Source organism: Oryctolagus cuniculus, chromosome 6, assembly GCF_964237555.1.
Source record: "Oryctolagus cuniculus chromosome 6, mOryCun1.1, whole genome shotgun sequence".
NCBI classification, from domain to species: domain Eukaryota; kingdom Metazoa; phylum Chordata; class Mammalia; order Lagomorpha; family Leporidae; genus Oryctolagus; species Oryctolagus cuniculus.
The window spans coordinates 123,800,532-123,822,610 of NC_091437.1; the positions used below are offsets into that span (position 1 = coordinate 123,800,532).

Below are 22,079 nucleotides of genomic sequence, written 5' to 3' on the forward strand. Positions count from 1 at the left end.
CCCTCTCCGGGCAACTCATGAGCATGAGCTAAGAAACGAAGGTGAAGGGTTCATGCATCTCCTAGATTTAGAATGAAGCCCTGGATGTGGACCCGCCCCTTTGATTTATTGCTAATGACAACCTGTGTACGAGGGATATTAATTACAAGCAGAAGAGCATCAGGAAAGCATCAAAGTGCACTTAGCTGGATTACGGCCGCACTTTAGAACTCAGAAGACATGAAGGCAATGCCGAGTAAAAACTTATTATTGGATGCGAAAGACAAAGCAAGGCATGCTGGCTGGGGAGAAGCTGGAGGCCCCTTGCTCTTAGAAATCAGTTGTAGCTCATTTTAATTATCATCTGAAATCAATAAGGATTAATGCTCAGAGAAGCACAGGAATGTTGAGAGATTAGCGAGTATGTAGAAGCTAACTTACTTGACTTGGAAAACACAAGATGCTATCATGATGATGAACATGATATAGAAGATGGGATAAGTTAGCTGCATTTTATCCGTCATAGAGAAAGTGATCATGCCCGAGACGGCTTTTACTGAAATAACAGTCAATGAGGCTGAAAAAGAAAACAAACACCACAAATAAAGCACATATTTGGGACAGAATTACAAATAAATATCTTAGGTTTACGTGGGAGAGTAGCAAACACGCCAACCATGCTTTAAGAAGGAAAACTGTTGTAAGAGGTACGGCTACGACTCTAGCCATGCGGCAGCTCTGTGTTACATTTGCTGAGATTAGCTGAAGAGCTGCTGGGTGACTGGGTGCTTTTAATCATTGGAGTCAAAATTTTTTTTATTTTTTTTAGATTTTAAAAATTTATTTATTAGGTAAATTATAGACAGTGAGAGGGAGAGATGAGAGAAAGGTCTTTCTTCTGTTGGTTCACCCCCCAAATGGCCACTACGGCTGGTGCTGTGCTGATCCGAAGCCAGGAGCCAGGTGCTTCTCCTGGTCTCCCATGCGGGTGCAGGGCCCAAGCACTTGGGCCATCCTCCACTGCACTCCCGGGCCACAGCAGAGGGCTGGACTGGAAGAGGAGCAACCGGGACTAGAACCCGGTGCCCATATGGGATTCCGGTGCCGCAGGCGGAGGATTAGCCAAGTGAGCCAGCCACAGCGCCGGCCCTGGAGTCAAATGTTTATTGGCCAGCCCCACCTGTGGAGGATGCAGCAGAGGTAAAGATGAAAACGTTAGGGAGAGGAGATAAAAAAGTCCGAGTTGCCATGTGACAATAATGGGGGAAATCACAGAACTCTATTGTGATAAATCCAGAGAGATGAGAGGACTGGAAAGGGAAAAGCAGCTGACAGCCTGAGTGTCCTGGTAGAGCTAGGGCCACGTGTGTGTGAACCGTTTAGGAGAGGGACATTGTTGTCAATCAAGACAATAATGGGAAGCAGGACCCTGGCTGAGAATTCATTTCTCAGCGTCCCACCATACATCTAAGATTTACAGGATATCTATTCATTTTCTATGGTACAGAGGAAATCCATCCCTAATGAGAAAAAACGTTTTGTGGCTTCCAAATAGCAATTAAGAAAAAAAGTGACTTAATAAGGTTGCATGGGTAGGAAGGCGCTGAGCACTCTCTGGCAGCACCTGCTTCTGCAGGATGAAGATAATGCTTTCTTTCCGGCCCAGGTGCCCTGAAGTTACTGTAGCAAATAATTACATAACTTGGCTGAAACTCCCAGGAAGTTTGAAGGTAATTTTTACATGAGACCAACTAACTGTAAGTCAAAGGCAATGTGAAGGAGAAATACTCCCTTTGTTGCTGCTGAGTTACCTGGTCACAATATATCTGAGCTTCGTTCTTTTAGCTTTGGAAAAGCTATCATATCTCTCTATATATGTGTGTGTGTTTATAAAGAATATGTTTAAAATAGCAGGTGAGGGCCAACCAAGAAGAGCCCTCCATGATTTCCTTTTCCAAAAAATGGAGAATATTACTTTAACTTGAAGGGTATCAGGGCACACTTCCAAATTAGGCATTTTCTTTTGGTTAAATTTCATAATTAACAGGGGAGGCCAGGTGAGAAATTCTGAAAACAATCTGAAGAGGCTCAACTGGGACAAAGAGGCCCATTGTGAGCAGGCTCTTCTTCATCCTAAAATGTCTTTTGATGCGATCCTTTTACATTTTCCAACAATAGCCGTCTCTGATCTGGGAATTTAAAATATCCGTAGAGGAGATCTGTGTACCGCTTGATGGTTTAAATTTGAGCTCAGCTCTTTAGGGACCCTGATTTCCTTCGAAAACACTTTGCTGAAATTAGAGCACAGTGTGGTTATGGCCTTGTGGTCTGAACTGCCAAGTTTCCCAAAGGGATAATGAACGGAGAGGGAACTGAACACACTGCTCCATTAGCCTCTGAACTTCAGGGCTGCAAAGGACTTGAAAGGTCATCTAATTGAGCCACCACCCGATTTTAAATTATACTTAAACAAAAAGCAAAAACAAAACCAGAATGTTTCACTAAGCTGCTAAACAAACTATCAGTTTCTCTAGTTAATCATTATATTTTCAAAGCATGTATAATCACCGACTGATTAAGCACTATTTACTGTCACTCTGCAAGTTATTTCTAGGCTGGTATTGAGTACATGTAAGCTTTGTGAGTGTGTGTGTGTGTGTGTGAGAGAGAGAGAGAGAGAGAGAGCGTGAGAGAGAGAGAGAGAGAGAGTCTGGTAAGTGGAAATACAAAGATGTAATGCAGGAGCATTTTAATGTGTGTACACAAAAGTAGAAAACACTTAAGTATGCACAGAAAGAAGGAGCTAGAAGAATCTACACTTAGATACTGTCAGTAGGTATCTCCAGTACTGGAAATATGAATAGTTTATGTTCATTTTTTTAAAACATCCATAAAATATATGCTCATTTAAAATTTTTGGGAAAATTCTAAGAAATCTGGAGAGAAAAACTGAAATCACCTGTAATCTCAACATTCATCCCCAGACCACTTTTAACACTGGGCACATTGTTATTTTTCTATCTGTAAGTATGGCTGTGTGCAAATCACAACATGTGAGTTGTATGGTACACACCATATGTTTCTGAGGAACCTGTTTTCCATTGCTACTCACTGTTTTCCAGGTCATTAAGTATCATTCAAATCAATATTTTTATTGGCTGTAAAAAATGTATGAATGTCTAATTTATGTTAGTAACTTCCTGCTGTTGGGGTATTTGGTTTGCATTCTTTTTTTCTTTTACTACTAAAAATGAGGCTTAGGAGAATATTCTTGAGTGTCGCTCTGTGTGTCTGCGTGTATCGCTCTGCCTCTTTCCTCAGGAAAACCTCCTGAATGGGCATTACTGCGTCAGCAGCCACTGTGAAGGCTTCTGGGCAACACCAGCAAACTCTCCCAGGGAGGGTCGGGCACGCTGGCCTGCGGTGCGCAGTGACACAGGTTCTAGATGGTTCTTTCTGTCTTTCTCCATTTGCTTACCTCTCGACAAAGAACATATTACCATCCTCATGGAACACCATCTCCCCCATGTCTGACCGTGTTCTGAAATTTGGCCCTCTCATTTATTCTTAGCTCTCCATCCTGTTCCAAGAACTTTTTCCTAGATTGCTGGATCCTCCATCGCTGTCTCCGGATTAGATCCATAAATATTCATGTTGAAATTCTGCTTCGGAAGCCAGGGTGTGGGGAGGATAGAGAGGGACTTCCTGGCTTCCCCAGCTAGCTCATCACCCGACAGAACCCCGCTAAGACGCTCTGGATTTAAGAAACGAGATCACGATTCTCGATTATTAACTATATTCACGTGCTACGCAACAGAACAAAACAAAAACATTTGGGGTAGTCCCCTGTCTGAGATTTGGTAGACATTTTTAAATTGCTAAGAAACTAAAATTTCAAACCTTCTTACCACAAAAAATATTAAGTGGTTGAGGTGATGGCTATGTTAACTAGCTGGATTTGGTTATTCCACACGTCGTTTTACAAGTCAGAACAGCACTGTGTACACATAGATTTATACGATTATAGACGGTCAACATAGTCAAAAACTATGCATATATATTTATACACATACATACACAAATAAAAAGAAAGGAGACCACAGCCACAGCAGAGGGAGCCACTCATTAGAAGGCAAATTCCTTTCTTCCTGATTATTGTCACTTCCTCACCTTCCTTTTTAGCTCATTTTTTTAAACCGTCATATAAATATATTGTAACAGCAATAAAGAAAAAGAACTCACCTCTGCTCTTCCACTGATTTCCAGTTTTTGCTTCAAGTGTGTTTTTAATCACAAGGGTGTGTGCTACTCTTTCCATTTTATGTAACACTACAAATATTTTTCAATTAATATTTAGTAGCAAAATTCGTTCATAGACGTCTTCATTTGTGCTGTCTTTCTCAGATTTGGGACTGGTATTATCTGATTGTGCTAAAGAAGCTTCCTTCTATGTCTTCAGAGCCTTCCATCATCAGAACTCTGCCACTGTTCCTTGAAGGTCTGAAGACCCTGGTTCTTTTTCACAGTGTAACTTGTTAACAATGCCTTCACTTCCTTCACAGTTACTTTCTTTTCAAAAATAAGCAATTTATTGATTAATGAGGGGTCTTCAGCCAGTTCATGGAAAATAATATCATGAAAAAAAAAAAAACTACACAAGGATTTCAGAATTTTTTGCACCAAAATAAAACTCTCTTAATTTCACTTTCTACACACTTTTTGAAGTCCCCTGGGATGTATATGTATGCGTGTATAGACACACACATTTGGAATCTACATACCTATCTAGGTTTTATTTCTATTTTGGGATATTGGATGTTTTTCTAATGGAGGATTTATTTTATTGGTTGTTTTTTTTAAATAACTAATTCTTGGGTTTATTTATCATTCATTGCTTTACCATTATTTTGTTAATTTTTTGCCTCAATAAACTGCTCATTTCTGCTTTCTTTACCTTTATTCCTTCTTGAATTGAGCACTTAATTAATTTCCTTTAAAAACAGCATTACTCACAAGCTATAGGTTTTAACACTAAGTGTTTTCATAATAATTTCAAAAATATATACTGTAATGAAACTTTGCTTTCCACCTTGCCCAGCTGTGGGTTAGGAAGAAGGTGAACATTTTCAGGTGGTAGGTTTTACTGATGTCTTTCTGCTATTATTTTCTCTTTTTTACATCACTCTGTGATCCCAGAATGTGGCCTGTACTATTACAGCTCCCTGGAATTTATCAAGGATTTCTTTGAGGCTAATTATATAGTCAGCAACTGTAAATGTTACCCAGGCACAAGAGAGTCCAATATTAATGCTACCAGACCAAATTAAGTTATGCAGATATTCTATCTTAACATGTTTTTATGTCTATGTACCTTCCATGAGCCCAGAGAAGTCTCCTAATCCCTTTATATTTCTGTTAATGCAATTTTGTATTTTCTGCAGATCTCCATAGCATATTAAATATGACATTTTTGTGGGCTAGACACTTTTTATCAAGATAAAATCGCCCTTTTAAAAATGATTTATGTCTTGATTTTTAGCTTAGTAACATCATGATTCTCTGATTTCTTCTACTTTAGACCTGAGTTACCTTGTTTTAATTGAAATTGATATATGAAGGCACATTAAAATGTTTGTGAAAAAATGGAATTAAAAGTATATCTTGGTGCCAAAAAATGTGAAATCTGTGCACAGCTTTTTTATATTACAGACTTTCTATGTATTATGAAAAAGAAATCTGCACCAAAAAGTTTTTGCACCAAAATAAACTGATACTTTTAATTTCATTTTCACAAAATTGTTGAAGTACTCTCATTTATGGTCCAAACATTTCGCAACCAGCAGGAACCAATCAGAAAGGCTGCTGGCCCTGGAGCCACTGGAAAAGGATCTAGTGGCTCCCTGCATTAATGCTTAGTAGCTCATCCTGGCAGGGCTGGGGGTTAGGAGGAAGCGGCACCCAGCAGGCTGGGTGGCAGCTATTTCAATCACTCCCCTGCATCTCTATTAGTGCAAAAGTGCTGAATACAATTTGAGAATCTTTTTCAGAATCAACCTGAGACTTTCTCTGATGTCCATTTTTTAGTAGGTAAACTCATCCCATTTATCTTTATGTTCAAAGCTGGTGTGGATGCTCCTAATTTTGCCATCTTATGTTCCTATCTAAACTGTCATTATATTTAATATTTTCTTGGATAGTGCACATTCTCTGCCTTAGCTGTTTGCTTTGGTTCTAGGTGATCGTTTAAAAAGAAACAAGTATAAAGTCTCCTTTCCGATCTCTTCAGCGACAGCCGCCAATTTGTTTCCCGTAAACAGCAATCACAAACACAAATCCTTCACGCAAAGGACAGAGAAATGAGAACGAGAAATGAAGAGCCCAGTCCCTCACGGATGTGGTGCAGTACAACCTACCAGACCACAGACAACAACACAAGGTATATAGGACATCTTATTGGGAAAAAAAGAGGCGAAGGAAGAATGCAAATAAAATTCGATAAAGGGAGTTTCCCAATGACTAGTCAGATCTCCTGGTGTTGGTCTCTCTGCAGGTGTTTGAGTGCGTGGGGAGGAGAGAGAGGAAAGAGGCTGCATTAATATATACACAGGGGGCTTACCCAGCATCATCAGTTCTCAAATCTGACCAGGAGCTGGGGGGAGGGGTGGTGATGGAAATGGAAATGGACAGGGAAACAATGAATGAAAGAAACAGGGTGTTCAGGAAAATCATCCTGCTTACCTTTATGTTTCTTATTAACTGTATTTTTTTTTTTTTAATGTAAACAGGATAGGTCTTGCTAACTAATTCCTGGCACAAAAGTTTCAATTGGGTTCATTAGTTTATTCCTCCTTTAATAGTTTTCAATTACAGTCATCCCTTGGCATCTGTAGGGGACTGGCTCCAGGACTCTCAGCCCGCCCCACAGATACCAAAATCTGTGGATGCTCAAGTCCCTTCTATAAAATGGCGTGGCAGCTGCATGTAACTCAGTCACATCCTCCCGTATAATCTAGAGTACTTAGAATACATCTCTAGAGTACTTAGAATACCTAATACTGTAAATTATTTAGGGACTAATGACAAGGGAAAAAAGTCTATACACACTCAGTTGAGATGCATTTTTTTTTTTTTTTTTTTGGGCTGAACACCTTTGACCTGTGGTTGGTTGAATTCTCTAGTTTGGAACCCTAGGATACAAAGGGCAACTGTGTTTAAAGTGTAATTTAGATAATTCAGACTCGGTTTCTATCCATCCAGCAGAGGTGAAAACGAGGACCAGAACGCCCGGGGATTTTCCTGCAGATCTTGTTGATGACCTAGCACCGCCAGCGATCAGGAACCAAAGCACGCGCTCACCTAGGAGTGCCACCAAAGCCAGCAGAACCACCATGTGCTTCACTCCTCTTCTTTTATGGAAATACAGGAGGACGCAGAAAAGTAGTATTTCTAAAATCTAGACATGAAAAGGATGAGAAAGGGTAAGTTATTCTACACAAAGCTTCTCTTACTGATTTTGCAACGGCTCTCCCACAGGAGTCATGGGGACGACACAAGAAGCCACGGTCACCCAGAGCCACCAGCGACACCCGGACAGAGCCCAAAGGCCTCACTTCCCTGCAACTCTGGGCTCACTCATCCGACGGTCTACCAGATGTTTCCCTGTCCGTGTTTAATGGACACTCCACACTAATCAGGGCAGCACTGAACTTTCCGACCCCAAATTGTGCCTCAGATTCCCAAAATGTCTTCCCAATGGGTCCTCAGGGCCCCTCAGTTCATGTCAGCATCAAAATCCCTCCCTGGCCCAAACCAGAAGCTCCTCCCCGAGCCTGGCTCCCTGCCCTCCTCTCTGCACTACTGCGATAAGCTTCCAGCTCGTCTCCAATGGTACCCTTGCCTTTCAACAAACCAGCCGTTCAGGAGCACAGGGATCCCTTAGAAGTACAAGTTGCATCAGAAAATATCCCATATATGTTTAAGGTATCTTTAGTAACACAACAAGTACTCTACCCAACTGCAGGAACACAACCCAGCGTGGCCTTCGAAATCTCTCACTGCATTCTCCTCCTCCCCCTTGGCCTCTCCCAGGAACCCTACGCTGAAGCAGGAGCCCACCATTCACTTCTGTGTGGTTTATCACACCTCTATGTCCCCAAGCTGCACCCGACTCCTTTGTGCACCTTTAGACCTTACAGAGGTGGCATTATGCTTGCTTGCTTTCTTCCACTCTGAATTATGTTTAGAAGATTCATCCGGGATGACACATGTGGTAAAAATATAGATTAGATCCAGCCACTCCTTTGGAGAATTCCCCAGTGGTTTCCTAGTCCATTTAGGATAAAATCCAAATTTCCTCCTGGATTACAAAGCCACGGCCGACTTATCAACTGCATCGTGTCCCACTTGCTCCTGGATGCACTCGCTGGCCACGATGGCCTTTCCACGTCCCTTTTTCTGTTCTTTGTAATTTTAGATTGCTTCTGTCTGGGCTATTGCACTCACTGTTCATGGGTTGAACAGCTTTTTCATTGGTCTTTGTATAACCATTCCTAGTCTCAGCTGGCAGCTCATGTCACATCCTCTACGAGGCCTTCCGTAACTACTCTGACCTGAAAAAGCCAACCTGGTCATCCTGCACAGCCCTGCTTCAGGTTCCCATATTGTATTTCTCATTCATGTACTTCGTGTTTCTTGTCTCTCCCCTACCAGAATAGGGACCTTGCCTGCTGTCTGTTACTCTGTTTCCGGCGTCTGGCACATAGCTGGTCACTCAGTATTTATGGAACCAATGAGTAAGCTATACCTAAAATTTATTGTGAACTATTTGCCAAAAAGACCTAATATCTAATAAATTGAGTGTCCAACACATATTAGTTGACTGAAAGCCTGAAGTGTTCTCACCCCTTAAGAAAAGTCTAGTGTAATTTTAAGTTCTGTTTTATTTTTAGTATTTTTTGCAGCACTGACCAAAACCTGAACTTAAGCTATCACTAACACTCTTTCGATAAGAGATGGTGTCCCTGGACTGAAATCATCAAAGTGAATGTTTGTTTTTCTGACACAGACAAGTAAAAGCATCACCAGGAATTTTTTTCTTAAAAACAAAAAAAAATCGCTGGCGTTTGGGACTTCCTTCGCTCCAGGAGTGCGTGTGATGCGCGGAGCCCTTCAGTCTGCTTCAGTTCCAGATTCTGCTCGCCGACTGGCTTTCTCCTTTAATCCCTCTGTGGGCAGGGAAGCGGGAGGACCCTGCCGTCCCCATTTAGAAACCTTTCCATCTTACCGCAGAAGATTAAATCATTCTTCAGTCTGTTTTCCCCTGCTGGCAAATGAAACCGATTATTTTCACTTTTCTTTATAGGGCTTATTTTCCAGGACCTTAATTTAATTGACTCGATTACAAAAGCCATTAAAGTCCTATTCCCTAGCCTTCCCTAAAAGCTGCCATCAGAACACGGGGCGTCCTCCTCTCTGTCCTGCTCACCGCTGGGAGCAGAAGTGTGGGCTCCGCCTGGCTGCCCCTCACCCCCAAGTCTGCTGCTGCAGACGCTACACGGCAGCGCGAAGCTCTTCCCGCACTCACGCATACCGCGTGCTGGCTGCGTCTACCGGCACGCCCAGTCCTCATTTGCAGGATGGGGGGATGAAGGTAGCTGTTACCAGTTCGAAAACCCATGTAGGACTTTTTCTTCAAATGCCTTTCTGCAGCTTCCGATAAATAAAACACGAGTTCTCATTATTCACGGCATGACTCTCGCGGCTCTGGGTTCTGTCTTGTGGCAGGAGGTCGCACAGCTCCCAGGAATAAAATATTCAAGCCGTATGAATTTATGGTAATTCATTTTCTACTGCGTGTTTTTTTCTTTCTGAAAATAGCAGTGCATCTGCAGACAATCCCGGGAGCTGCGATTTCCCCCGGCTGCTGGGCCCCGGGAGGATGCTACCTTCCTGACTGCTGTCTCCAAGTTCAGAAATGTCAGTGGCGCTTCCTGCATGGCCAGTGCGGGCTGTGCTTGCTCTCGAGGGCTTTCCTGGAGCTAACTTACTGGCTCCTCACAACCGCTTTAGGAGCGAGGCACTATTAGAACATCTCCAGTTCTACAAGGGAGGAAACTGAGGCTCAACAGGGTTCATGACACTGGCCACACCCCCTCCCCGCACACACACCCCAGCCCAGGGGCCACATCCTAAATCTCGAAAACCTGTGACCGCGTTACTTCACACGGCAGAGGGGCTTTGCAGCTGGGATGAAGATTACGGACCGCGAGATGGGGAGATTATCCCGGAAGATCCAAGTGGGCCCAAGAACGTTCCCAGCTGCGGTCAGAGAGCGTTGCAACGTGAGACAGACCCGGGCCAAGGAATGCTGGCGGCCCCCAGAAGCTGGAAGAGGCAAGGAAATCGATTCTCCCCTGGAGACTCCAGCGAGGAGCACAGCCCTGCCAGCACCTGACTGTGCTCCAGCGAGACCTGTGTCAGACACAGCCCCACAAAGCTGCAGGCTCGTAAAGGGGTGTTGTCGTAAGCCACTAAGGTGGTGACAATTTATTATGGAAGTCATAGAAAACGATTTCGGGTCTCGGACCCCTGGCATCTTGGCAGAGAACAGAAATCTCAGGGTGAGTTTTCTGCATTGATTGTGAATGGATTCTCTAACATAAAGAAAGACACAAATCACCCTGTTTCCTATGGTACAAAGAGCACTGGAAGTGCATGGGACGAGGTGGCAAAGGGACACAAAATGTCAGTGCCGCTGCCTCACTGCCGGAGCCACACTCTGACCCAAGGTTAGCTCACCTTCTCTCACCAAGCTCTTTGCTGAAAGCTTAGCTCCTGATACCACTTCTTTGTCCCAAAGGGTTGGGCTCAGCCGAGGCCCTCCTGAAGGCCAGGTATGGACGAAGATTTGCCCCTTGGGGGTCAGCGTTCATCATTCTGCCAGGAGAGGTACCCGGGGCAGGGCACAGGATTGAGTGTCCACAGTGGACCAGCCTGGTTTGGAATCCTGGCCCTGCCACTCAGCACAGGGTATTTCAAAAAAAGTATGTAGAGAAATAGAATGAAGATGGGCTTATTTGGGTGCAAAAAAGCCTTTGAAACCTATACTATGACAGGATCTTCAAAAAGTTCATGGAAAAAAATGTATAATGTGAAAAAACTATGCAGGGATCGCAAAAAATGTTTTTGCACCAAAATAAACTTATCTTTTAATTCCATTTTCCACGAACTTTTTGAAGCCCCCAATATTTATTTGCTTTGGGGCAAGTCACGTGACCTCCTTAAGCTTAGGTGTCCCCGCCCACCGGAGGCAGAAGATAACGGTGCCCGAGGGAGAGAGAGCGATGCTGTGCAGGACTTGATGGCTCAGGGCGTGTGGGCTCCGGTACGGCAGGGCTGTGCCCTGGCGCAGAGACACCGGTCCTGCGTGCTTTCACACAGAGAAGCACATGAACGTCACGCAGCAGATATCGATGTCTTGTAAAAACACACAGCCCCCCCCCCCCCCCCCCTTTCAGGTTTTTAACACCTGCTGGTGGGTTTCGAAGCAGATCTGCCAGAAAGGTCGACTTAGCTGGCGGTTTTGGGTATAGAATGACACCAGACCACAGGCTTGGCCCCTGCTTCTGCTGATTTCATCTTCTGTCTGGCAGGGAGAGAACAAACCCCGTGCAGAGGATTTTATGTTCACAACAGAGGTTTTGATTTGAATAGTCCTTCGGAAAATCTGGGTGGGCACAGTGGCCACGGGCAAGCCTGCCAAAGAACATGAAGTCATGGAGGCCCAGGGCCATGTGTGCTCACTCGGGCTCTGCAGGACATCTTAGTAGGTGTCGCTCAATTAAGGCTCCTTGTGGTCCAGTCAGCCCTGGGCACCCAGGAACACATGGAAACCTGTCTCTTTCCTAAGAACCCTCAAAGAGACAACAAGTTTCCCGGAAGAGGCCATTACTTGGGCTCTTGCTCCAGCTGGTTTGGCCTTGAACCTCAAGCAGTGTCAGGTCAGAAGCTCACCTCCAGGGCCTTGTTTCCGCGGGCGGCTGGAAGGTGAAACAGATGCCCCTCTGGTCCAGGTCACCGGGGGAGAACAGAGCCGTGAGCCAGTCTGGACGGCAGTTTTACAATCCCGTTTTGGGGAAATATAAAACTGACTCTGACTTTCAGATATTTTTGTTCATTTTATAAGTTATTTGGATACTCTTGAAAGACAATTCAGATCCTGTATTTATACCTGGCATACTTCACAGATTGGTGAACTAGACATTGAAAATTTGTTTAATTACTGTAACTGCCATCCTTGCCCTCATGGTTTGCAGGAAAAGCAAAGAATTTGCTACACCTGAGGATTAAATATTCCTGACTTAGAGGTTTAGCAGACTTAAATGGATCTTCTGCTGAAGATGTTGGTATCTAATCCATCTCTCTGAGAGTCTTCGAGAGGAAACTAAATAATGGGTTAAATTCCAAACAAGCACAATATAGATTCCTCCCCTTGCTGGGTCTAATGCTGACAGTGCTATTCAAATGTGACTCTAGTAAAGGCTTAGTTTATGCTATCTTATAAATACTCAGCATTGTTTATGTTTTTCTCTGTGGCATTTACTTTCACACATTCTTAAGTACAGTCTCTCCTGGAGCTGTCAAGTCCCTGCTGTAGGAATTTTACTCTGTACTAGGCGTCTAATCAGTTGAATGGATGAGTGCAAATGACTGAATTTAAGGGTTGATTTTGACAAATGGCAAAATATAAAGAATTTCATAGTATTTTTTTGTGGAAATAGAAGGTTGAATTAGAAAGTAGTATGGGGGCCAATGCTATTGTGCAATAGGTTAATCATCTACCTGCAGTGTTGGCATCCCATATGGGCACCGGTTCTAGTCCTGGCTGCTCCTCTTCTGATCCAGTTCTCTGCTGTGGCCTGGGAAAGCAGTAGAAAATGGCCCAAGTCCTTGGGCCCCTGCACCCATGTGGGAGATCTGGAAGAAGCTCCTGGCTACTGGCTTCAGATGGGCTCAGCTCTAGCCATTGCAGCCATTTGGGGAGTGAACCAGCAGATGGAAGACATTTCTGTCTATCTCTCCCTCTCTTTGTTACTATCTGTAACTCTATTTTCAAATAAATAAATAAAATATTTAAAAAAGTAGTATGGTTCTTTTCAAATATTTCCTCTGGTGTTAAAACAAAACAAGGGATCTCATCATCAAACAATGCTGTTTATTCCGGGAAATAAGTCTTGATGCATCTTTAATCTCCAAAGGATTCAAGTCAGGCTATCGCTTTTCTGGCCACCAGTTACGTCAGTCACTCTTTTCTTACTGGATGAGAACTTGTTTTGCCTGTAGGCAGGAACTAGTAATTTGTTGGTAGAGCTTCAAGTCTGGGCTATCATGAAATAGCCAACAAAGTACAAAGAGCCGAAGTAAATCGCAGAGATTAAAATCCCCTCCAGCGCTTCTAAGTTGATCGATGAAAGCTGTGATCGTTAAAGGACTGAACACGGTGGACAAGTGGGAAGCTAAATAGGCAGACGCGAGGCACAAAGTATGACAGCCCCGAGGGAGGCTCGGTTGGGAAGTCCAGTCCCACAGGTTGAGGCTGAGCGAGGGCAGGCGTAAGGGAAGGAGGAGGAAGTGACAAAGCTAGGGTGGAAGTACAGTCCACGAGAACGGGAGCCAGCGCCATAACACACAAGTAACAGGTGTTTAAGTTGGCAGGGCATTAGGACTGGTAAGCTGAACAACGGACTGATCAGCCAGGAAGAGTTCTTGCCCTGAAGAAGTGCATGGTCTGCTAGAGTAGGGCTTACAGGTAAAAAGAAAATTAAGACAGAACATGGCCCGTGCAAAGCTCAGAAAATGGATCAGCTCATTGGGCAGTATTTCACTGAGGGGGTCACGTCTGGGCTGTGCACAGTGGGGTGAGGGTGCAGGGGGTGGTAAGAGGATGAAGTTGTGGGTCAGAGGAGGCGGGGGACAGTAGACAGGCATGACAGCTACATGGCTGGATGGGCGAGCTGGTGTAACTGGGTTTGTAGCTGCAGTGTTCATGGTCAGCAGTAGGGGAGACAGACTCATGAAGAGGCTGCTGGATCATTTAAGCAAGAGATGGCGAAAGCTTGAATTCATGCAATGGTGAGGGGAATGCAGAAAGAGGGATCAAGTTCAAGAGACTTCAGAGTACCCAATAGGAAGGGGGTGGGGATGCAGAACGAGGGTGTGGGAAAAGTCAAGTATGCTCAGGCTTCTGATGTGGGAGGCTGAGAGGAGAGAGGCCGGGGAGAAGACAGTGGGGTCGGTGCTTCATGTGCTGAATTTGGGGAACCCGTGGCATGTCAGGCAGGGGTGAGTCAACAGTGGACTAATGAGAACACATACCTGGTGTTCAGGAGAGCTAGGCAGGATCTGGGAGGAGGACGATGGTGGGATGGGGAGTGGTCATTTAAAAGACCCCATAAGAGCAGGCCGGCACTGTTGTGTATCAAGTAAAGCTGCTGCCTGCACTGCCGGCGTCCCATATGGGCGCCAGTTCATCCCATATGGGTGCCAGTTCATGTCCCGGCTGCTCCTCTTCTGATCCAGCTCTCTGCTATGGCCTGGGAAAGAAGCAGAAGATGGCCCAAGTCCTTGGGCCCCTGTACCCACATGGGAGACTGGGAAGAAGCTCCTGGCACCTGGTTTTGGATCGGCACAGCTCCGGCTGTTGCCGCCAACCAGGGAGTGAACCAGCAGATGGAAGACCCCTCTCTCTCTCTGTCTCTTCTTCTCTCTTTGTGTAACTCTTTCAAATAAAATAAATAATTAAAAAAAAAAAAGACCCTGCAAGAGTATGTGCCATGAACAGATGCAAGAGGCTGGCAGGAAAGTAGGAGATGCCCACCAAGAGCCTGGGGTGGATTAGTCAGAGAGAAAGCAGAGAAAGGGAGAAAACACACTGAGGAAGCCCAGGAAGAGATGTCCCAGGAGAAGACGATGGGCCACGGAGCAAGGTGCTCAGATTCAAGAAGAATCAAGGCGGAAAAAAGCAACTCCGTTCAGCACTTTGTGGGGAGGGATCTATAGGCGGTGGGGAATCTTTTCCCTGCTAAAGGCCCTGTGGGTATTTATCATATTCTTCATGGGTCAGACAGAATTATCAACTTAAAAACTAGCCTGTGGTATTTATAGAAGTTCGAGTCCCACCTGCGGTCGGTTGTCTTGTCAGGGCCGGACCAAATGATTCTGCGGGCTGGGTGTTCCCCACCCCTGTGTAGGGAGCTGAGAAAGTGGACAGGGCCGGCAAGAGGATATTATTTGAACACATTTTTGGTGGTGAATGGAGAAACAGAAATAGGATAGTTTATTAAAGGGTAGGAGAAATTAAAAATAAAAAACAACAGTAGCAATAGAGAAACCTGATTACCTAGTAGGGTAAGAGACAGGAGACTATAAAGAGAAAAGACTTGGGAAGACCTGTGCTCCAGAGGTCAGAATGCTTGTCACACAGCCTCAGACCGCTGCTGCAATATCCTGAGTGACACTTAGAGCAAAGCTCACCAATAAACATGTCCCTGTAAACACATCTGTCACACTTTCATATACTGAGCAATAAAGTAGGATTATACTACTTTGTCTATTTGACTAAACTTGATAGTGATTTTTTATTTTTTATTTTTTAAAAAAGTTTCTTTTTGACAGGCAGAGTTAGACAGAGAGAGACAGAGAGAAAGGTCTTCCTTCCGTTGGTTCACTCCCCAAATGGCTGCTACGGCCGGCGCTGTGCCGATCCGAAGCCAGGAGCCAGGTGCTTCTCCTGGTCTCCCATGGGGTGCAGGGCCCAAGCACTTGGGCCATCTTCCACTGCCTTCCTGGGCCACAGCAGAGAGCTGGCCTGGAAGAGGGGCAATCGGGACAGAACCGGCGCCCCAACCGGGACTAGAACCCGGTGTGCCGGCGCCGTAGGCGGAGGATTAGCCAAGTGAGCCACGGTGCCGGCCTTGATAGTGTTTTGAGGTCACAGTTAATCTTAAAAATGTACACTTTGATTTTTCAGACTGAATTCACAACTGTTTTACCGACCTAGTTCTGGGCTAAATGCTCAGCTAGACTTTCTCAGATTTCTTCTCACTACCTGCCCTTCCTAGAACATTCTTATGCTCCTATCTAAATGGACTTCTGTGACAAGTTACACTTCAGCCATTTTTGATCATGTTCTGTCCTTATCCCTGCCAGGTAGAGCCACTGTATCAGATAAAATATCTCATCAATGGCTTCACAGTTCTGAGTCAGATGATTTCATTTTTTCTTTTATGCATCTTTTACGCACAGTGTTACTGCTTCTTTCAGATAACCTGCTGCGGTGATTTCAAAGGAAACTTCTTTGAAGGTGCTAACTCAGTACTTCAAAAACTCTGGCATTTCTGTTGTTAACTTAGTGTTTCAAATATTTTGGTATTAGTCAGATATATCTGCATTTTAATAAGTCATCAGTGCTGAAAAGAAAAGATGATATCAGTTTTCTACTGCCTGCATGTTCCAGGGGTCTGGAAGATAAAGCTTCAGGGACAATAAAACGTTTAGAATTCTTACCACATAGATCAGGAATTGCCAGCCGACCAAGAAATACTGCACTGCTCTCGCTGAAATGGCCTGAGTTACATTTGGAGCAAAGTTCACCAATAAGTATGTTCCCGCAAATGCCAATGCCATTCCTTGAAACAAAATGGAAAAGACAAATCAAATTGAAAAGGGACCCTTAGAGCTTTTTGTTGATGCAAACATCACCGACAGCCTGAGCACCGCTCGCAGAAGAACCGACAGTGCCTTCTGTCAAAACACCACTCATCAGCTATCCCCGGGTGGCATCAGATGTTCACCTGCAGAGTCACCTTCCAGGGAGGACGAGGGGCAGGACCTAACTTCCGATTTCACTCTGCTGTTCCCGACGAAGCCTGGCGTTTTCCGTGCAGCTTGCTCCCAGGATGGGCAGCTCAGAAGCTCGTGCCTACAGAGATGCGCGCACACAGCCACGCTGACTGCTTCCACACGGGCCGGTAAGTGCGCCATGGCTCTGGATCTAGACTGCCAGGCCGTGGGCTCTGCACCCACTCTTCTCTGGAGGGTTTTCACACAGTGAGGTGACTTGAGACTGGACACTCTGGAACTGTGCACCTTAAACCACTGCCACCTATTGCCATTCTGAGAGCAGAAGTAACAAAATGAATACTGACTTTGCTGTAGGAGTTTAGTTACTCTGCTCTAGAATCTAGAATTCCAAGGAGATCTTATATTATTTTTTTTAAAGTCACATCAGAAACCTATGGCAGGAGTATGTTCCTGTCATCACTGTAGGTTTGCACAAAATGATGGGGGAAGGGACGGGTGTGTGAGGGGTGGCCATGGAAGGAGAGGTGAAGGGGGGACTCGCCCTTCCCAGCACCACTGAAAGCTGCTCATTTATATGTAGTTAGGAACCCAAGAAATAGTTAGATGTGCGGCATTTTTCAGATAGCACCCTTCAAAACTTAATGCAACCAGTTCACCGCGGAGGCCACTGCTGGTTAGTGTACAATTTGCAGCCAGCGTCGATCCCAACCTGCAATGCCGGTTTGTCTGTTCACTCATACAACTTGAAGGCACCTATTTCCTACTCTTTTGAACCAAATGATTGAGGTTTTGAACTGGTTTCTGAGGGCAAACAGCATCTGACTTTTCACACAAGCTCGACCACAGCTATTCAGGGTCCTACAGAAGCCACAGTAAGTTCCCTCCAATGTAATACTTTATTCTGTAATATTTTGTGCAGACAGTAATTAGAAACACAATTTTTAAAGCTATATTTAATGAGGACTTTTAATATGAAAACAACATACATTATTAAACATTGTAATAAAAGCAAAGTAATAAAAACCATATATAAGAACTTAGAGGAAAATTATTGGTCACTCTTATCCTTTCTTTGGCAAAAAAAAGAGATTATCTTTTTTTTTTTTTTTAAGATTCATTTATTAAGTTGAGTTACAGAAAGGCAGAGGCAGAGAGAGAGGTCTTCCATCCACTGGTTCACTCTCCAGATGGTTGCAATGGTTGGAGCTGTGCTGATCCGAAGCCAAAAGCTTCTTCTGGGTCTCCCACGCTGGTGCGGGGGCCAAGGACTTGGGCCATCTTCTATTGCCTTCCCAGGCCATAGCAGAGAGCTGGATTGGAAGTAGAGCAGCCAGGACTCGAACCGGCATACATGTAGGATGCCGGCACTGCAGGCGGCAGCTTTACCCACTACGCCACAGCACCAGACCCAAGATAACTTTTAAAATTAGGTTCCTGGGGCCAGAATTGTGGCACAGCAGGCAAAAGCCACCATGTGCAATGCCAGCATCCCGTATGAGCACCCGTTCAAGTCCTGGCTGCTCCACTTCTGATCCAGCTCCCTCCTAATTAATGTACCTGGGAAAGCAGTGGACGATGGCCCAAGTACGTGGGCCCCTGCACCCACATGGGAGACTGGGATGGAGTTGCCGGTTCCCAGCTTCAGCCTGGCCCAGTCCCGGCCTTTGGGGATATTTGGGGAGTGACCCAGTAGATGGAAAATCTCTCTCTCTTCCCCACCTTCCCCTTCACTGTCCCGTAACTCTGCCTTTCAAATAAATAAATAAATACATCTTTAAAAAAAGAGATTCCTAAGAAGGAGGGATTAAAACACCAGTTTTCTAAACTTCGAATAATAAAGTAGCGTCACTCCACTGAATACACTTTAAAAAGTCTTCCTGACTTCCAGTTGTGTCCTTTGTGAAATCCAGATTTCCTGTGTGTATCAAGCTTCTCCACCAGATAGTTCATTTCTTTATCTCATCTAACAGTGTCTTGTGTTGATGAACTTGCTCAGGTTTTAATTTTATTTCAAACGGGTGAATGGGTGACATGTGGAGGTGGTAACAATTCAGTGGGAAGTGACACATCTCACACACCTTGGTGACCCATTAGCTTCCCTCCTCAAAGGTGACCACAATACTAGTTCCTGAAAGAAGCGGCTGTGAGCCACCATAAAAGTAGCCTTAATAAAAAAAAAAAAAAAAATGGGGCTCCTGAGACAAACAGTTCCAGAGACGGCCTTGGGAAATGGGGAGTAAACCGGTTCACAGAGAAAGCAGTTAGCTACTAACCAGAGATACAGGCAACAGAACATCCTTCTATGTAGATAAGCCCCCTCCCCTGTGCTTGTTCAAGCTTAACAAAGAAACCATGAGGCACGTAGGGCACGTAGCCACCCCTTTCTGCTCTTCAATGACCCCCTCCCCTTGTCCAAGCTTAGACACGTAGGGCACGTAGCCCCCTGTTTCTCCTCCTCCTCGACGACCTCCTCCCCTTGTAGTTACCCAATAAACTTACGCCACCCTATGGTATGTTAATTTTGTGGTTTTGCCCCTTAAAAGCTGTGTGAGATAGCTGCTCAGGGCTCCTCTCGCTTGCTTGCTGCTTGCAGCAGTAGAGGGCCCATTTGCGCAAATGAAATAAAATTACCTCCTGTTCTATTGCATCGTCTGGTCTGGAGTCTGTGTTTCTGGGGTCGTCACAAGAGGACACCGCTTTTGGGGTCCTCCAGTTCCAAGGTTTTTTTTTTTTTTCTCAGAGATGGTGTACCATATCTGTCTGAATGTGAATAGGATTTTTTTAAAAAACTTATTTGTAAGACATAGAGATAGGTAGATAGGTAGGTAGACAGACAGACAGACAGACACTCAGACAGAGATAGCTACCATCTGACAGACTGACAGAAAGACAGAGATAGCTACCATCTGATCGTTTCCCTAAAAGCCTGCAATAGCTGGGCCTGGGCCAGGCTGAAATCAGGAGCTGGGACCTCAATCAGGTCTTCTGTGTGGGTGGCAGGGATCAAAGTACTTGGGCCACCACCTACTGCCTCCCACAGGGTGCAAATTAGCAGAAAGCTGGAATTCAGAGCAGAGCTGGAACTGGAATCCAGGGAGTCTGCTACAGGATGTGGGCATCCCAAGTGATATCGTAAGTACTACGCCAAACACTCATCTTGGATTTTGTTTACCCATACTACACATAATTTTCTGAGTCCTGCTTTTATTCTACTTAGTATCTTGAAGGACATGTGCCCAGGGTAGCCTCATTCTTTTTAAGTCTGTGCAGTGCTGTATTAGATGGAGGCCAGCTTATTTATGTAGCTTAACATTCGCTATTGCCTGTTTGCCATCTGCTTCCACACTGGCCTTCCATGGCCATTGTTGTCACCATATAACCTCAGTGCATTTCTAAGCTAAAAACAAGTAAAAAGGCGGGTGATTTTGCAAGTACACTTTCATAGTATCTTTCCATGAATATTATTTTATTTGAGCCTTATGTCATTGTGAGCCTAGTAAGTAATTCTATGGCAGCCACATACATTCTTTCTTCTTAATAATTTTAATTTCATCTACCTTTGACAATTACTGAATCACCTCTGCATAACTGTTACCACTTGTCTGCTTGTTTGTTTCATGTCATTCACATTTTTAAAAGTGATTTACTGTCTTCTTCATGAGTCATGTGCATATTTTTCAAAAGTGTTTGAAAGTGTTGAAGACAGCCATTTGCACTTCCTCAAATAAATGTCCTTAAAATTTATTTTTACCCCACCTTTTTCTAAAAGTGGCACGAAATGTCAGTTCCTGCTATTTTTATTCCAGCAAAATCACAAATATTCCTCCTTCTGAAAGAGACAGATTTCTGGCTTAGAAAGCTTGCTAGATTACCTTCTGCTCTTGTTTACCCAAAGAAGTAATCTGGGCCGGCGCCGCGGCTCAACAGGCTAATCCTCCGCCTTGCGGCGTTGGCACACCGGGTTCTAGTCCTGGTCGGGGCGCCGGATTCTGTCCCCGTTGCCCCTCTTCCAGGCCAGCTCTCTGCTGTGGCCAGGGAGTGCAGTGGAGGATGGCCCAAGTGCTTGGGCCCTGCCCCCCATGGGAGACCAGGAGAAGCACCTGGCTCCTGCCTTTGGATCAGCGCGGTGCGCCGGCGCGGCGGCCACTGGAGGGTGAACCAATGGCAAAGGAAGACCTTTCTCTCTAGTAATCTGGATGTGTAAGATCCAGCAGGATGGGGCTGGCACCACGGCACAGCAGGTTAAAGTGCCTCCTGCAGCACCAGTATCGAGCCCTGGCTGCTCCACTTCTGATCCAACTCCCTGCTAATGCTCCTGAGAAAGCAGTGGAAAACGGCCCAAGTGCTTGGGTCCCTGCACCCATGTTTGAGGCCTGGAGAAAGCTCCTGGCTCCTGGCTTTGGACCAGCTCAGCTCTGGCTGCTAGAGTCATTTGGGGAGTATACTAGCAGATGGAGGATCTCTCTCTCTCTCTCTCTCTTCCCCCTCTCTCTCTGTAACTCTGCCTTTCAAATAAAAAAATAAATAAATCTTAAAAAAAAGATAGGAAGTGGCTACACTTGAGGTCAAGACTTGAATCTTAGAAATCTAATCCAATGGAAACGGGCCCCGCACAGGTCTAATTTTATTGCTATCGCTAGCTGGAAGACTTCAGGCAAGTTATTTACCCCCTGTGACTCGGTTCCTCATCTCTAGGTACCATGAAGTCATCATACGTCCTCGACTCCAGGCATCTGGCTCTGCAAGAGGCCAGCCTGGGGAGCTGAATGAATTGGAAAGATCACTTGGACGGAGGCCAGGCTGGATCCATCTCAGGATGAGGACTGCCTGCCATCAGTCAAAGGCCATCAGAGTTAAGCTTAAGAATTCATCCAAAATTGTATCTCTACCATCATAGCTCAGGGATGACCAGGGACTGTCACTGGGGCTGTCTGTAAGGAGGTGACAATGCAGTCGGACAAAGGAGGGGACAGAAAGGAAGGAGTCGGCTGGTGTTTTCTGAATGCACAGTGAAGACTTTTCCCCACTGTTTTTTTTTTTTTAAGATATATTTATTTATTTGAAAATCAGAGTTACACAGAGAGAGGAGAGGAAGAGAGAGAGAGGTCTTCCATCTGATGGTTCACGCCCCAACTGGCTGCAACAGCCAGAGCTGCGCTGATCCAAAGCCAGAAACAAGGAGCTTCTTCCGGGTCTCCCATGTGGGTGCAGGGGCCCAAGGACTTGGGCCATTTTCTACT

The 22,079-nt window shown here is 45.0% G+C and overlaps 1 protein-coding gene and 1 long non-coding RNA gene across 3 annotated transcripts in view; one reads left to right on the forward strand and one right to left on the reverse strand.

Moving 5' to 3' along the window:
- Nucleotides 1-7,380, forward strand: part of LOC103348098 (uncharacterized) — a 36,503-nt gene extending 29,123 nt beyond the window's left edge. Inside the window, exons 5-6 of one of the 2 annotated variants that reach the window (XR_011389251.1) lie at nt 6,297-6,415; nt 7,237-7,380. This is a non-coding gene — a long non-coding RNA (uncharacterized lncRNA). The remainder of the gene's footprint in view (nt 1-6,296; nt 6,416-7,236) is intronic. The other variant, XR_011389252.1, reaches the window with a different exon arrangement.
- The window catches only part of NIPAL2 (NIPA like domain containing 2), an 88,709-nt gene that overhangs the window by 9,287 nt on the left and 57,343 nt on the right, over nt 1-22,079 (reverse strand). The window contains exons 5-7 of the mRNA XM_051843948.2: nt 16,543-16,664; nt 7,336-7,432; nt 421-556 (exon numbers count right to left, since the gene is read on the reverse strand). Of these exons, the coding sequence (XP_051699908.2) occupies nt 421-556; nt 7,336-7,432; nt 16,543-16,664 (355 nt within the window). The remainder of the gene's footprint in view (nt 1-420; nt 557-7,335; nt 7,433-16,542; nt 16,665-22,079) is intronic.